Below are 15,389 nucleotides of genomic sequence, written 5' to 3' on the forward strand. Positions count from 1 at the left end.
TTGACATCCTTTTTTTTTTAATGCGATCCAAATCGCTGATTTGACCGATCGAATAATGATTTTTCAGACTCTGATTGTGGCTCACATGTTGAAACATATGCACTATCCCAGCCTTAGGAGCCCCAAATTTTTATTTATTTTTAATTTAGGCCATGGTAGGCCAGAGTGAGCCCGATCCATCAAACCCTAACCCGGTCCAATAACAAAAGCAAGGAATCAAGAATACGAAAAAATGTAATGATCTAGGAACTGAGTAATAAACAAAAGGAGTAGCTACAAAATGCCAAAACTGAGGGGTCAAATGTGCATGAAGGTTTTTGCGATCAGTTCATAGCTGAGAGCATGGTTATTAGAACGGTCGATCCATATCCATATCGGTATCGGTGGATTGGTACGGATAAGTAAAAAAAAAATCAATTTTCTTTTTAAAGAAAACATGACTGATCCGGATCGAGAGATTGATACCGATTACTAAAACCCTACATTAGAATGGCCGAGACTTAAGTTTTAAAGCAAGAAATACACCAGGAATCAAGATTGGGATCGGTGGGATCCGAATTGAATCAGTCTTCACAATGGTCTGGTGGCCATCAAGTCTAAACATGCAATGTGCACACAATGATTCTAAGGAGATCGATTGGCGATACCGATTCTGGGGCGATCCCATATCAGTGGATCAATACAGATCAAGGGTAACAGTAAAATAACAATTTTTATTGAAAATTAGGGCAAATCTGACCAATAAGGGCTGACTTAGATTGGTATTGGCTGAGACCGATCCCATTGGTGCTAGGGATGTAAATGGAGCGGATTCGGTTCAGATAGTGCTATATTTGCATCCGCATTCAATTAGTTTTCGAACGGATTCGGATAGTGCTAAACAGATACGAATTGGATATTTTATCCGTTTACATGTAAATATAGTTTTTCGGATAGTTATGGTCTATCCATATCCATAACCGTTTAGCTTTTGGATGGATTCGGATAATGCTAAAAGGATACAGAATCGGATTTCGGCTATTCATTTACATCCCTAATTGGTGCAAAGAGTGTTCAGCAACGTGAATGGATCATCATCCAAGCGGGTGAAAGAGATGACGATTGGGTTAGCATGTCCTCGAAGCCGTTTAATTTGGTAGCCCGCGATGCATCAAATGTTGAAAGATCAAACCCGAAGAGACCAACTGAAAAATACCAGCAACATAGGTAGATGAAAACAGAATCATCGTTTGTCGTTTGTGGTGGTGGAGTTTCAAATCCGTTACTGTCTTCCTTCTCAATAAGTCTGGAAAACAGCACAGAGACGAGATGTACAGTGTTCGCAGATGCCACATGGCATTCATGGCAACGAATGGGAGAGTAATTTTGTTTCAACCAGGTCACACAGAAACACTTCTTTGGCAACTCGAAAGAGGAGACGGAAACGGAAGAGAACAATTCGAGGAATGAATGAAGAGACGAAGAATACGAAGAAGAAGGTTAAGGAAGTAAAAATTGCGAAAGATAGGGAAACAGAGGATCAGCAGGTCGGGAGGAGCAGCAAATCATCGTCGAGGAGTTCCACACCGAGATCGGGATCGAGGTCGTCGTCCAGGAGCAGTGTATCGCCGGGGATGGAGGCGCCGCTGATCGACAGCGGCGTCTCCATCGAACCCTGCGAGCTTCGTCCTGCGCCATCCACAGTAGTAGAATCAGGAGAAGGTGATTATCTTCCGGTGGAGAGCTTTGCCGATGTCAGATCTGTGGTTTGGAAAGAGTCGGTGAAGCTGTGGGTCATCGCCGGTCCCATTGCTTTCAATATACTTTGCCTCTATGGAACTAACTCTTTTACGCAGATCTTCGTTGGTCACGTTGGTAATTTCGAACTCTCCGCCGTCGCCATTTCCTTGTCCGTCATCTCTAACTTCTCTTTTGGCTTCCTGGTATGCTCTCTCTCTCTCTCGTTGAATTGTATAAAGCTCGAGCACTACTGCTTGAGATTCTTATTTCTCAAAATTTATTTTTTCCTTTCGTTCTCTGAGCCGCCGGAGTTTCTTATCCTCTCGAGAGAATTCTTTGGACAAAGGTTTCCTACGCCACCAGCTTAGCCTATGCCTCTCATAGACAGGGATTGTTCACAGTATCGGGGACAGGAATTGGTTGCCGGTGAAATCGATACCCCGCTATTGGAGAACTCTGTTTGTCTCTATGCGAATACACGAAAACGAAGACCTTCTTAGACATTTTCAGGAATGATTGATAATGCCGGAGATGACTCCGACAGAATCACTTTCCACAATTGGATAGTGAAGCCTTCACCAATCGTAAACTGAAGACCTTCATGTTATCGATACCCAAACAAGAAAGTCCTGACTCTGTCTCCTGAGTATCTTAATTAGTGTTTAAAACTATTGGGTTCACGTACCCTCCTTGGCCTTTGGAATTGAATGGAGACTGGGACCAGATTGAACTGTCAGTTTCTTCTACTTCAGTCTTTAGATATTAGTTTAATGTTGACTGTTTGATCCAACCGACCCCAATATAAAAAAGGTTGTTATTTATGTTTCGACTGCTTCGAAGTTTGAAGATCTCCATGCCAAATATAAAAAGTTTGAAGATCACCAGTCGCTTTCAATTGGTGGGAGATCTATTTGGGTACAAGTGAATGTTCTTTAATTCCTGAATCTTGATTGATTAAGAATTTCAGCTGCTACCCTTTATCTTAATGAGAAACTATTATTATATTCAAACAAAAATATTGAGAAATTTTCAATTAGAAGATGAATAGACCCCAAATTTAATTGCTGTGGATCGGAATATCTTAGTGCATCTTAGTACAATTGAGTTTTAACATGTTACTATTGTTTAGTATTAGAATAAATTGAACAGTTAGAGATTACTGAATCAGTGTCCTCTCTAGTTCTTGTTGAGATGTTGGGAGTTACAGAGTTATAGTCCCACATCGATTTGTTGGAGGATGCATCCTAAAACCTTGAGACATTAGGTGGACAGAGCTCCTCAATTACATGAAAGCACTAAGGACCAGAACACACTGCTGTGGAACTAAACTCTATTACTCTCAACATCTCAACAATTCCCTCACATTTAACTTTATAACATACCTAACTCTACACGTGGACAAGCATCTTAGGGAAGACTACGTCGGCCAGAGACTTACCTGGGAGAAAAGAGAGTTTTCTTTTTTATATGTTTTCTCAATCTTACACCACTTTATATAGACCACTTCACCCACTTCACTTCTCTCAACAGTTCTCTTGACCCATTTCACTAATTTCTTTTTAACCCATGTCACTAATTTCTGTGTGTTCTTAAAAATGACAGCTTGGTATGGGAAGCGCACTAGAGACACTATGTGGGCAGGCGTTTGGTGCTGGGCAGGTCTTCATGCTTGGCATTTACATGCAACGCTCATGGATAATCCTTACAGTCTCCTGTTTCCTCCTAAGCCCAGTTTACATCTTTGCCACCCCTATCCTAAAATTCCTTGGCCAGGAACATGACATCGCGGTGCTCACCGGCAAATTTTCAGTTCAGATCATTCCTCAGATGTTCTCACTGGCCATCAATTTCCCAACCCAAAAGTTCCTGCAGGCCCAAAGCAAGGTTGGGGTGTTGGCATGGATTGCCTTCGTGACCCTTCTCCTACACGTATTCTTGCTCTGGCTCTTCATCTCTGTGATTGGCATGGGTATATCTGGTGCAGCCATGGCCTACAATATATCTGCCTGGTGGGTCTCTATAGCTCAGGTCATCTATGTGGTGAACTGGTGCAAGGATGGATGGAAGGGCTTGTCTTGGCTGGCTTTCAAAGAAATTTGGGCCTTTGTTAGGCTCTCCTTGGCCTCTGCCATCATGCTTTGCCTTGAGATATGGTACATGATGATTCTAGTTGTACTCACAGGCCACCTTGGTGATGCAGTTATAGCTGTTGCCTCCATCTCTATCTGGTAAGATCATTATCAAGCCCCCTTATAAATTACTTATTACAAAAGATTGGCCTAGCTAGTATAAGATTAATTCAAGGCATAATATGTGTTAGTCCATGTGATAGAGGACCTCAAACCAATCTCCGTTCCAATGGAGTTTCAAGTCATTTCACTGGGAGTGTGACTGGGGTTGATGAGGTCCATTATATCCTATAGGAACTCAACGCACTTTCCTTTTCAGATCAATTTCCCTTAAAAATTCAATCCCCAGTGAGAAAAGGAAGAGCCCTAGGCTGTGTTTGCTATGTATTCTCAGAATAGATTATGGGTCTAGAATGCATTCTTAAGCGAGAAAATAGAGAAGAATCAGGTTTAAAACAATCTAATTCGAAAACGCTTACCAATCACAGCCTTAGTTAACAAAGATGCATGTTGCATGTTTATGTTTCTTAACCCTGTAATTTGATTTTTTTTTTTAAAAAAAAAAAAGAAAAGGACATACCTAGTGCACAAGGCTCCCCCACCACTGCGGGGTCTGGGGAGGATCATAATGTATACAACCTTACCCCTACTTTCACAGTGAGGTTGTTTCCAGGCTCGAATCCGTGACCACTTGGTCACAATGGAGCAACCTTACTGTTGCACCAAGGCTCGCCCTCTACTACCCCTGTAATTTGATAATTTTTTAAATTTCGGTTTAAACTTTTAAGTCACTTTCGGTGAGCGAATTTAGGTTAGTGAGTTGATGAGCATCTGCTATGACATGAATCTATCCATGTATTTGCATGTTGCAGGTCATGAAATGTGAAGAACTTCGTCAGGCATTGTGACTAATGTATTTTTGTACCAAATTAAAATTTCTTTCCACAATGGACATTAGCCATAAAAGAGGGCCCATTGTGGTTTCAAAATGCTAGACTATAAGCTCTTAAAGTAAAATTCGCTTTTTAAATAAACCAAAAAAAGGTAATGTTCTTTCTTCAATTAACTAAACACAAAAACATTAGTCTTAACCATTACTTCTCTTCTTGTTCTTATTTCTATTTCAGCATGAATGTCAATGGGTGGGAAGGAATGCTGTTTATTGGAATCAATGCTGCAATAAGGTAAAAGGGATAATCTTGCAGTTTATATCTGCTAGTAGGTTTTATAACTTCTTTTGTTTGGAGGGGAAGGTATCATGGACTTGCCTTTCCTTTGTTTTTTTCTTCAGGTGATTGCTTTACATCTCTCATTGAGTTCTAATTCTTCTTCTTCTTCTTTCAGTGTTAGAGTCTCAAATGAGCTTGGATCAGGACACCATAGGGCAGCTAAATATTCAGTCTTTGTTATAGTTGCTCAATCACTAGTCATTGGGTTATTCTTCATGGTTGTTATCTTGGCTACCAAAGACTATTTTGCTGTACTTTTTACTGATAGTAAAGATTTGCAGAGAGCTGTCTCTCACTTGGCCCCCCTTCTTGGGGTAACCATGGTTCTTAACAGTATCCAGCCAGTCATCTCAGGTGTGTTCTGGATTCTGACCATTATTTCCATGGTTGTCATCTCTCTCTTTCACACACACACACTATTAGTGTTCTTTCTTCCAAAAATTTACTGTTTCCACTTCTGTTTGTTTTTAACTTGTTGATAACCAATCCTGGATAATTGGTCATCTTAGTTTAGTATAGAATTATTTTTTTTTTTTGGGGGGGGGGGGGGGGGTAAACAGTATATAAATTTTTTCTGTTACTGAAAAATGCATCTATAAATTAATTACGAGTAATATTTATCTGAGCTTTTTTGCAGGAGTTGCTGTTGGAGGTGGGTGGCAAGGATTGGTTGCTTACATTAACTTGGGTTGTTATTATATTTTTGGGCTTCCTCTTGGGTTCCTTCTAGGTTACAAAACGAAAATGAGAGTGGAGGTACCTGCTATTTTTCTTTTCCACATCTCTCTCTCTTTCTCGCTCATATTCATGTGTCATTACAACTTTCTGTCATTGGAAAATTCTTAGCAATTGGATTCTAATGCCACGGTGAATGGGATCCCATTACGGAGGGGCGGAAGAGGGCGGGATTGGGTATCAAGAGGGTATTTTGGAACAAACTAAAACCCTAGGAGGGGCTTATGAACTTTAGGATGGTGGGTGAACTGTCCTCTATGGGTGGGAAAACTTTGTCAAAAAAATATATATATAATACAAAAGTTTATAATATCATTGAAGACAACTGCTTAGCACAGTGTAGTAAGCCCATTCTCACCAGGAGGTTTCAAGTTCGAGTCTCCTCCGAAAAAATAGACCGAAGCAAGGAAAAATCGAAAAAAATTGGGTTTTTTACATTAATTTTTTTATATGGAAAAATGAAAACGAACCGATAACTGACCAATTAGAACCCTATGAAAAAATCCTGAAACCGAATCTCACCTTAATGGTTTGGATCGAAACATGCACAAAATTGATTCAGACTGTGACTAGGGATGTAAATGGATATTCGTAAATCTATATTCGATCCGCGTTCGTATCCGTTTAGGAGAATCCGAATTCGTCCGAAACTAATCGGATACGAATATGATAATCCCTCTATTTGATCGATTATTATCCGATTCGTTTAGCAGTCCAACGGTAATAAAATATCTGAAATATAACTCTATGTTTGTCTATCCTTTTAAGTTATCTTATTGGATTTTGTTATCTTATTTTTATAAATTTATAAGTTAAGATAATGTGATTCTTTTTATAGATTTGCTATTGGTTTATATATGTTGTTTTATGCAATGTGATACATAGAATTACATATCTATTAAAAAATCTAAAGTAAAAAATGACAGAGAATAAAAGACTAAGAAGAGTAGAAGAAAGGGTAGTTACTGAACTCTTAAGTCTCAACCCTAACCCTCATCATAAAAACAGTAAATATGTCACCGAATAGTCGAAAAATCGTATTCGATCTGGATTCATATCCATTTAGCAGAATCTGTATTCATATCCATTTAGCAGAATCTGTATTCAAAAAATCACTACTCGAAAATTATCCGAACCATCCGAAAATCGATAGGATATTATCCGAATCCGTCCGAATATAATCGGATACGAATATGATAATACCACTATCCGATCGAGTTTTATCCGTTTACATCCCTAATTGTGACCGATACTGTCCGCTTGACACCCCCTACATAAAAAACCAGTCCACTACTTAGTAGACTAAAATATATATACAATTGCTGATTGAATGACTAAATAGTTGCATGGGATATGAAGGTAATTACTGAAACCTACACTAATTCGTGTTACGGTTCCAGGGAATTTGGTCTGGCATGCTTTGTGGAACAGCACTTCAGACATTGATTCTACTGTTCATCATTTGGAAAACCGATTGGAAGGATGAGGTAAATACTAGATAGTGTGCATTACTTTCTTTTATATGTCTTCTAATCACCTTGTGACGTCGGGTGTGTGAGTGTGGTGTGCGTTGTCTATATCCGCATTCCGCGATCTCAAAAGTAGGATTTTCAAGCTAGGGTTTTTTGGGGAGAGTTGTTTTCGTCGTTTGAGAGATCTCCACTGTAATCTTTTCTTACATTACATAGTAAATCATCTTTAGCTTCATCCGATTGGTGTGTAAACCACGTTAAATCTCTATGTCCTCTTTGTTTGCTCTGTTTTGTGGTGTTTGTTTAACATATATTAGTTGGGTTTTTCCCCCTAATAGTTTAAACGTTTGGGTCGAAATCATCTAATCAGATTGATTTTATATTCTTGAACAATTGTGATTGAGAATTTAAATTGCAGGCTGAACAGGCTACAGAACGCGTGCGTATGTGGGGTGGGCAGGACAAAGAAGATGAAAATTTTGAAATGGATTCTCATTAGAGAAGGTAAAATTTTGCAAGTCTTCAGTTTTGGACTTTGGAGGATGGCTGGTGTCTTGCTTCTGTATCAAATCTTACTAGTTACTCTTGTTTACTTATTCCTTTGTAAAGGTTGGATCATAATGAATTAGGCTTAAAGTGGTGGAGTTTGTTTTAGGCTATTTTTTCATCTTTTTCATGGGTAGTACATAAAAAAATGTTGTAATTGTTGATTGTTTGTTTTTGGTGTATGTGATCTCTTCTTTGATTTTGAGCTTATGATGGGGACAGTCAAACGTTTCCAGCCATTGGTTCTCTGTCACCTGACCCAAAGAGACCAAACTTGGCTGTGCTCTTCTAAATCAATTTAAGTGTTTTTCTTAACTTTCTTGGGTAGGTATTTAGTGTTGTCCTTATATAGAACATTGTCACTTGTGTTGAAAATTGCTAAACCTAATCTAACATGATTTGTAGATTAGATGAAACGGCCAAAGCAAAAGCGAACCAAAGGAATTTGGGAAACAGTTTCCTGTACGCCAGCACTCCCATGTGTCTATCTCTCTCCTCCTTAAAATCAGGGGGCAGATGTATCTTTTCACATGAGGAGGAAAGAGATAGAGACAAATCTTTTTCCCAAGGAATTTTATGTGGTTTGGCTAGTTAGCCTACATCCATGGGACATTATCTGTTTTTGTTCTTCACTATGAGAAAATGTGAAATCTGTATGAGAAAGCTCAAGTTTAGTTCCCAAACTCAGGATCTAAACCCTTGTACACCCTCTCTCCCTCACATTTTTCCAAACCCTTTCAATATATATATATATATATTTGAAGAGATAACGATATATATGTTGTCTGTCTATATTGACATCTTACATGTGGAGCCAATTATAGATAATGAAACGATATATTTAATGAAGAAAGAGAAAGACAACCCAGATATTTAATGTGTGAGAGAGAGGAGAATAATACACACTGACAACATATACTTTATTTTTTTGATGACACACTGACAATATATAGTTCCTGTTCTTCTTTTTTTTTTTTGATAAGTAACATATATTTCCTTTTCCCACGTTGAAAACACAACAACACAACCATGATACTATATCACCATCTATTGGGATAAAAAGACTCAATATGACTTTAAATTTATTTTTTAATTTAAATTAGTAAAAAATTGTGGTTATAAAGATTTTATTTTCTTTTAAATTAATTTCAAATTCTTTTGTTTCACAAAGCTTAACTGAATTCAGATAGTCCCAAAGAAAGTCAGAGCATCTCTTCCTTTTCGCCTTGCCTCGTGGGTTTATGGGCATGGTTCTAAGTATCAGTATCGGATCGTTCATATCGGTTTTGGACCTTGTCGATATCGATACTTGACCGATACTGGTGCGGTTGCACAGATCGGGTCTGGTAACGAATTGTAACGTGGTATTGCCCATTTCAATGATACTCTATCTCAATTCTCAAACACGGTTCCCAATAAATCCCAACCCAAAATGAAATCCTAATTCCCAAGTTTCTTATTCATTTTTCACGTGATTCTTGAATCTTGACAAGCTGACATGTGTCATGTTTTTTTTCTTCTAATCATATCATGTAATAATGTAAAGTACTCATGAGTACGAATAAATTTAAATAGTAAAAATATATATATGTGAGACTCACACATTATGACCCTCTTAGAAAATGTTAAGAAAAATATATTTTATCTTAAAACAATTTTATTTTCATATTGAATAGATTTTTTTTGGAATTTTAACCATTTTTTGTATTTTTTACAAACTTATTGTAATATTTGTTGCATTTTTTTAATATTTCACACAAATAATTTGTTTATTTATGGGATTTTTTGGAATTTTTTTAAAAAATTCAGCCGATACTAGTCCGATACCAAAAAAATATGCTGACTCAACATTTTAGTCCATACCAATCTAATATGATCGATACCAATCCAATACTGTATCATTTTCCGAGGTGCCGATACCGTGCACTAGAACCATGCTTATGGGTCTATGGGCACAATTGGATAGGGCTCGTATTTAGATACCATGCTTAAAGAAGAGAAGGAAAAAGGCCAGGCCAATTTTTCAAATCTTTTTTTTTTTTTGGAAAATTAGGGTTCCAAATCAGGCAACCCAAGTTGGTAGTAGACAAAGTGTTTTGGCTTCCCAAGTGGTTGGTCTGGTTCATTGAACTTCAACTTCAATAATTTATTAAATCTATACTTAACTCAGCCTTATCCCAACTAAATGGGATCAACTAAAGATGTTTAATCAAATAAGGATAAAATTCATATATACTTTTAGGTTTTTTTTCCCTTTGAGGGAGAGAGGCTACAACTTTAGTGAATAACCCACCAAGAATGCAACCATGTGGATCATTGTATGATCACCCCCCCCACACACAATTTAGATGAAGTGATTGCCATATAGCTTTTAGCTACTTCATATCCTAATTGGAAAGGTTCTCTCTTTCATAGATTGATTAATGCTTCACCATTTGCATTTTCTCTCTGGTCTGGTCTGGTCTGGTCTGGACTGGTGGTAGGGAGCCCTTTTGAAACCCCACTCTATAATTGAATCGGCAGGTCATTAAGGGCTAAGTTTCTACACTCACAAGGGAGCACACTAAAGAGGTAAAAGAGATAAAGGGAAGATTCTTTATTTATGAATTCCTTAGAAATCATATTTCCATTTCAGAATTCAGATATAGGAATGTATTGTGCTATGGAGACCCAATCCTTCTTTTTACTGTAAGATGGCTTTTGCCTTGGTTTTTTGGATCGGTTCCCTTTCTTTTAACTCAATTAAAGCAATCATTCATTGTCTGATCCTGACACGAGTCGGACGATCCGATCCGAAGCATATTGGAATTGTGTTCATTAAATTCATATTTAAATGATTTAATTTCAATTAATCTTAATTAATTTATTTTGATATTAACGACTTGTGGTTGTTCTAGGTCTTCACCTAAAATCAGACATAATTGGGTATCTGTTCATAGGGATGTAAATGGATATTCGTAAATCCATATTCGATCCGCGTTCGTATCCGTTTAGGAGAATCAAAATCCATCCGAAACTAATCGGATACGAATATGATAATCCCCCTATCCGACCGATTATTATCCGATTCATTTAACAGTCCAACAGTAATAAAATATCTGAAGTATAACTCTGTGTTTGTCTATCCTTTTAAGTTATCTTATTGGATTTTGTTATCTTATTTTTATAAATTTATAAGTTAAGATAATGTGATTCTTTTTCTAGATTTGCTATTGGTTTATATATATTGTTTTATGCAATGTGATACATGGAATTACATATCTATTAAAAAATCTAAAGTAAAAAATGTAAGAGAATAAAAGACTAAGAAAAGTAGAAGAAAGGGTAGTTACTGATACTCTCAAGTCTCAACCCTAACCCTCATCATAAAAACGGTAAATATGTCAACGAATAGTCGAAAAATCGTATTCGGTCTGTATTCATATCCATTTAGCAGAACCTGTATTCAAAAAATCACTATCCGAAAATTATCCGAACTGTCCGAAAATCAATAGCATATTATCCGAATCCGTTTGAATATAATCGGATACGAATATGATAATGCCACTATCCGACCGAATTCGATCCGTTTACATCCCTATCTGTTCATACGGTCGTCAAATTGTGTGCTCTTAGAAAATGGTGCTTCTAGTAGACAAGTGTGAGTGTATATATGTGCGTACATTGAATTGGATCAGATAAGAGTCTTGAATGTATTATGATTGATCTCCAAACCTGAGAGGTCATTATCATTGCAGTTATGCAGTATGAGTTTTAGTATACCAACGTTTAATATCTCCCTAACTTTATATTGGGGCGCTTGATTTACGGTGTTTGATTGTGAACAAAAGAAACATTCAACAAGTAATTCACTTCCCTCAGAGAGAATATCAAAAAGAGACGTTTTTTTAAGTCTAATCAACGGTTCAGGTTCACACATATATACACTCACACTTTATCCTAGATGCAAGTAATTACAATGGGTTCAGACAATGACAATAATATTTTCCAAGCCCGAAGATCTCATGAATTAAAATCCTCTACAGTACTCGGCGGGGCGGCAGTGCACATCCGACGGCATAGCAGAGGCCATGTGTGCCATGTGTGCCACGTGAGCTCTGCTATGCCGTCGGATGTGCACTGCCACCCCGTCGGTACTGCAGAGGATTCTGGTCCAGATCTCATGTGATATTGTCAAGTTGATAGACCAGGTGTAATTAACTCCTATCTTAGGAGATACAAGAGTTTTATCAATCTTAAGTGTATTTATTAATTTTACCAAAAAAAAAGTGTATTTATTGATAGAGGCGCTATTCTCTGTGCCGCAGCACAAGCTGCACCCAGGCATATGGGGATGGGTGCAATTACCACACTGCCCCCCTGAGTGGCAGGCTCATGTGCTTGGGCACAGCCTGCTGCGGCACAGAGAACATTCTCCCTTATTGATAAATATCTTTAGTTGAGAATTAAAGATGTTATCTAATAAATATATTTGGTTCCTAACTCGATCTTTTCTAATTTTAGCAATCTTGGATTATATTTAGCAACTTTATCTTTCTCTCTTGACAGGAAATAGAGAGGTGGAGGTGTAGTTGAAAAGTAGAATGCATTGCACTTGTGATGCTCAAGGTGACTTTTCTCGCCCTATAACTACATGAAGATCGACCATAGGTCTAATACACATTTAATTTAATTTAATTTAATTTTCCGCTTTATTATCCAAATCAATTGTTGATGTTGAAAACTTAAAACTTAGTCCCTAGCCCATTGAGGGCATTTTTACTACATATGATAATTTATAGGAGAGGGCGGACCTTGGTGCAATCATAAGGTTGCAACCTAGTGGTCACATTTCTGACCTTTGGGCTATAATCGATCAATTCCAGGTCTGGCCCGGTAGAATTGATCGAGCCCGCCCGGCTAAAGCGTAGCTTAGCGTAGCTTAGCCCGGCCCGTTTACTAAACGTGTTAGGCTTAAGTTGGTCCCGGTGTGGGGTCTTAGCCCGTCAAGCGCCTGACCAGACCGATCGAATGCTAGTCCGACCTTATTTGCTGGTTTTGAAACCTTGTGAATTGAATATTTATAAATTTTAGTGGTGTGTTTGGTCTTTGGATGATCAATCAGGTTTTAACTTAATATGGGTCTTGAAATTTTTTACCTCTTGGTCGATGGATTAGATTATTAATATACACATACATGTTATAATATGGTCTCACTCACTCTCATATCAAAACCGATGCAGTAGCTTGATCCCATGTAGCATAAGTAAGGTCCAAGGACATTGGACTTTAATTAATACTTTGATTAACTTATTTACCTATATTTTGAGGGCCACATGATTAGGATATTTTTTTCCATTGTGATCAAAACTAATAAACCTAAGAAGCGAGGAAGAAAAAGATAAGTTACTTATTCTATTACTCTTACTCTATTAAGGCCCGGTTAAGGCCCATTTAGAGTTAAACATGCTTACAGCTCGGTTAAGGGCTGATTACACTAGCTCGATTATAGCCTGAAGCCCGACTGGGACCGACCAGGCCCGGCACAAAGACTTAAAAGAGTAGTCATGGTGCAGGCTTTAAGCACTGTGTAGCCCGTCTAGGCCCAACCGAACCCGACTGAGCCCGATCGGTTGACACTCCTAAGAATTGTACTAAAACCCTATAGGAGTTTGTGAACCATAGAGTTGGTGAACCTTCACTGTGCGGTGAAGAAAAACTTTCTCCATAGCAGAAAATCAATGAAACTTACTTCTTGTAGTAAGATATCCCCAGGTTTATAGAACCAAAACCTAGAAAAATTATAAGAAAAAGGAGGTTGCTAGGTTGTGTTGCCCCTGCGCCAAATCAAGGCCAATGGAAGCGCGCACACAGGCATCCAACATGGGTAGGTTCACTAGGGTGGGATGGTCATTTCAGTTTCCTTGTGTCTAGCGTAGGGGTTATGCAACTTGACAGCGATCTCCCGCTCTAAATTTATATATTTTGTGAAAGGTTTTTTTTCTTGTCAATTCAATTTCTACGATCTCAATCAACTCTAGGATCAGAATCGAAATCACCGATCTGATATTCGATTCCATTCTATTTAACATTGAAGGCACCATTTCCAAAATTGGAATCAAAATCGATTGAATCGGCCGATTTCGATTAGAACCAGCTGTAATCAATTCCGATTCCAGACAATTATTGGTAAAAAACCTTAAGATTTGGTGAAATTTTCATATATGATTGTTGGAATATGTGTCCATCAAACCCGATTTAGATTTGAATAAATAATTTTATTTTATTTTTACATGAATTTATGTAGCGGGCTTATAAGCTTGTTCCATGGATTTTCATTCAAAACCATTCTCGACTAGAGACAGGACTAAAAATCCTATTTATATGGTCATTATATGTCACTAAAATTGCTAATTTCAAGGTCATAAATGTAATTACACATTGTGTATGTGTATATAATAAAATCTGGTAGAAATCTCACATGTGTTACTGCCTGTAGTATAAAGACAAGATGCGTACCCGTCACCAGTTGACCCTTTGACCGGAGAGATCCTTATTGTTATGATGTTACGTTACGGGTTTTGGTACACCAAAAGGTTGATGTTTTCTGGACTACAAATCGGTATGTTGGATTCGTGATGTCACATTGAGAATGAAAAAGATGTTCAACATAGAATCCAATATCTTTAATTGGGGAATATCAAGAAGAGAGAAAGTTTGTGATCAATTGGATTAAAATATAGATCTAGTGGCATTTTTGTAAATTGCTTATGAAATTATTTTTCTATTATAAAAAATATTATTATATTACTTTAACGATGTTTGATCACATTTTTGGCATCCGATTTTGATCACAAAATCAGTGATAAGAACATGTACAATGAATTGGGATTTGCTAGTATTGAATTACATGCCATATAGATCATTATGAGATATTGTTTAGTGAAGAGTTCCACGTAAAATAGGTCAATTATTTTTTCAATTATGGTATCTTTTATTTGATGAAATCAACCATAATTAAAAGAGGGACAAGAGATCTCTAATTGGTCGCATAATCTCTACACAAGCGTTTGGACCAATGGGTTAGCACACTTGGGTATCTATCCAGGGGGCAGAGGCGTCATCTCACGATGCCTAGTGGGCGTAGGAAACACCACCAAGTAGAGATCTTTTTTTCCATTAAAAGAAATATTAAATCCCTTTTAGTTTCTACCTCTTTCCACTTTAGAAGCAAGATAAATTGTTCATATTCTAAACAACACCAAAGAGTGTCATATTCAATTTAGGAAACTGACAATTGGGATTCACAAGAGTCCTAATGGGCTCAGCTATTTATAGACACATGAGAGGAGGGATGGTGGACTAAATTTTCCAGCTTCCTCCCCCTTGCTCTCTATTTTCTCTCTCTCCCCCCCCCCCCCCTTTAGTGTTTGGCAGTGGTGGTGCTAGTTTTTGGGTTTTTTGAAACCTTAGTTTTCTTAGTGATAATTGAATTGAGGATTCAAGAATTGATTGGTTCAATTCTTATCATTGCTCAAGTGTGGAAGAACTATTATCTGAAGGAAGAATTTCGTTTGCGG

The 15,389-nt window shown here is 37.6% G+C and overlaps 1 protein-coding gene across 1 annotated transcript; it reads left to right on the forward strand.

The window, feature by feature from the left end:
* The first annotated feature begins 1,405 nt into the window (after positions 1 to 1,405).
* On the forward strand, positions 1,406 to 8,003 carry LOC122663952 (protein DETOXIFICATION 35-like). Its single transcript, XM_043859623.1, has 7 exons — positions 1,406 to 1,922; positions 3,322 to 3,947; positions 4,976 to 5,032; positions 5,193 to 5,431; positions 5,715 to 5,833; positions 7,213 to 7,299; positions 7,703 to 8,003. Exons 1-7 carry the CDS (start codon positions 1,446 to 1,448, stop codon positions 7,781 to 7,783), a joined length of 1,686 nt encoding a protein of 561 aa, XP_043715558.1. The 5' UTR covers positions 1,406 to 1,445; the 3' UTR covers positions 7,784 to 8,003.
* Positions 8,004 to 15,389: the final 7,386 nt, after the last annotated feature.

Source organism: Telopea speciosissima, chromosome 6, assembly GCF_018873765.1.
Source record: "Telopea speciosissima isolate NSW1024214 ecotype Mountain lineage chromosome 6, Tspe_v1, whole genome shotgun sequence".
NCBI classification, from domain to species: Eukaryota; Viridiplantae; Streptophyta; class Magnoliopsida; order Proteales; family Proteaceae; genus Telopea; species Telopea speciosissima.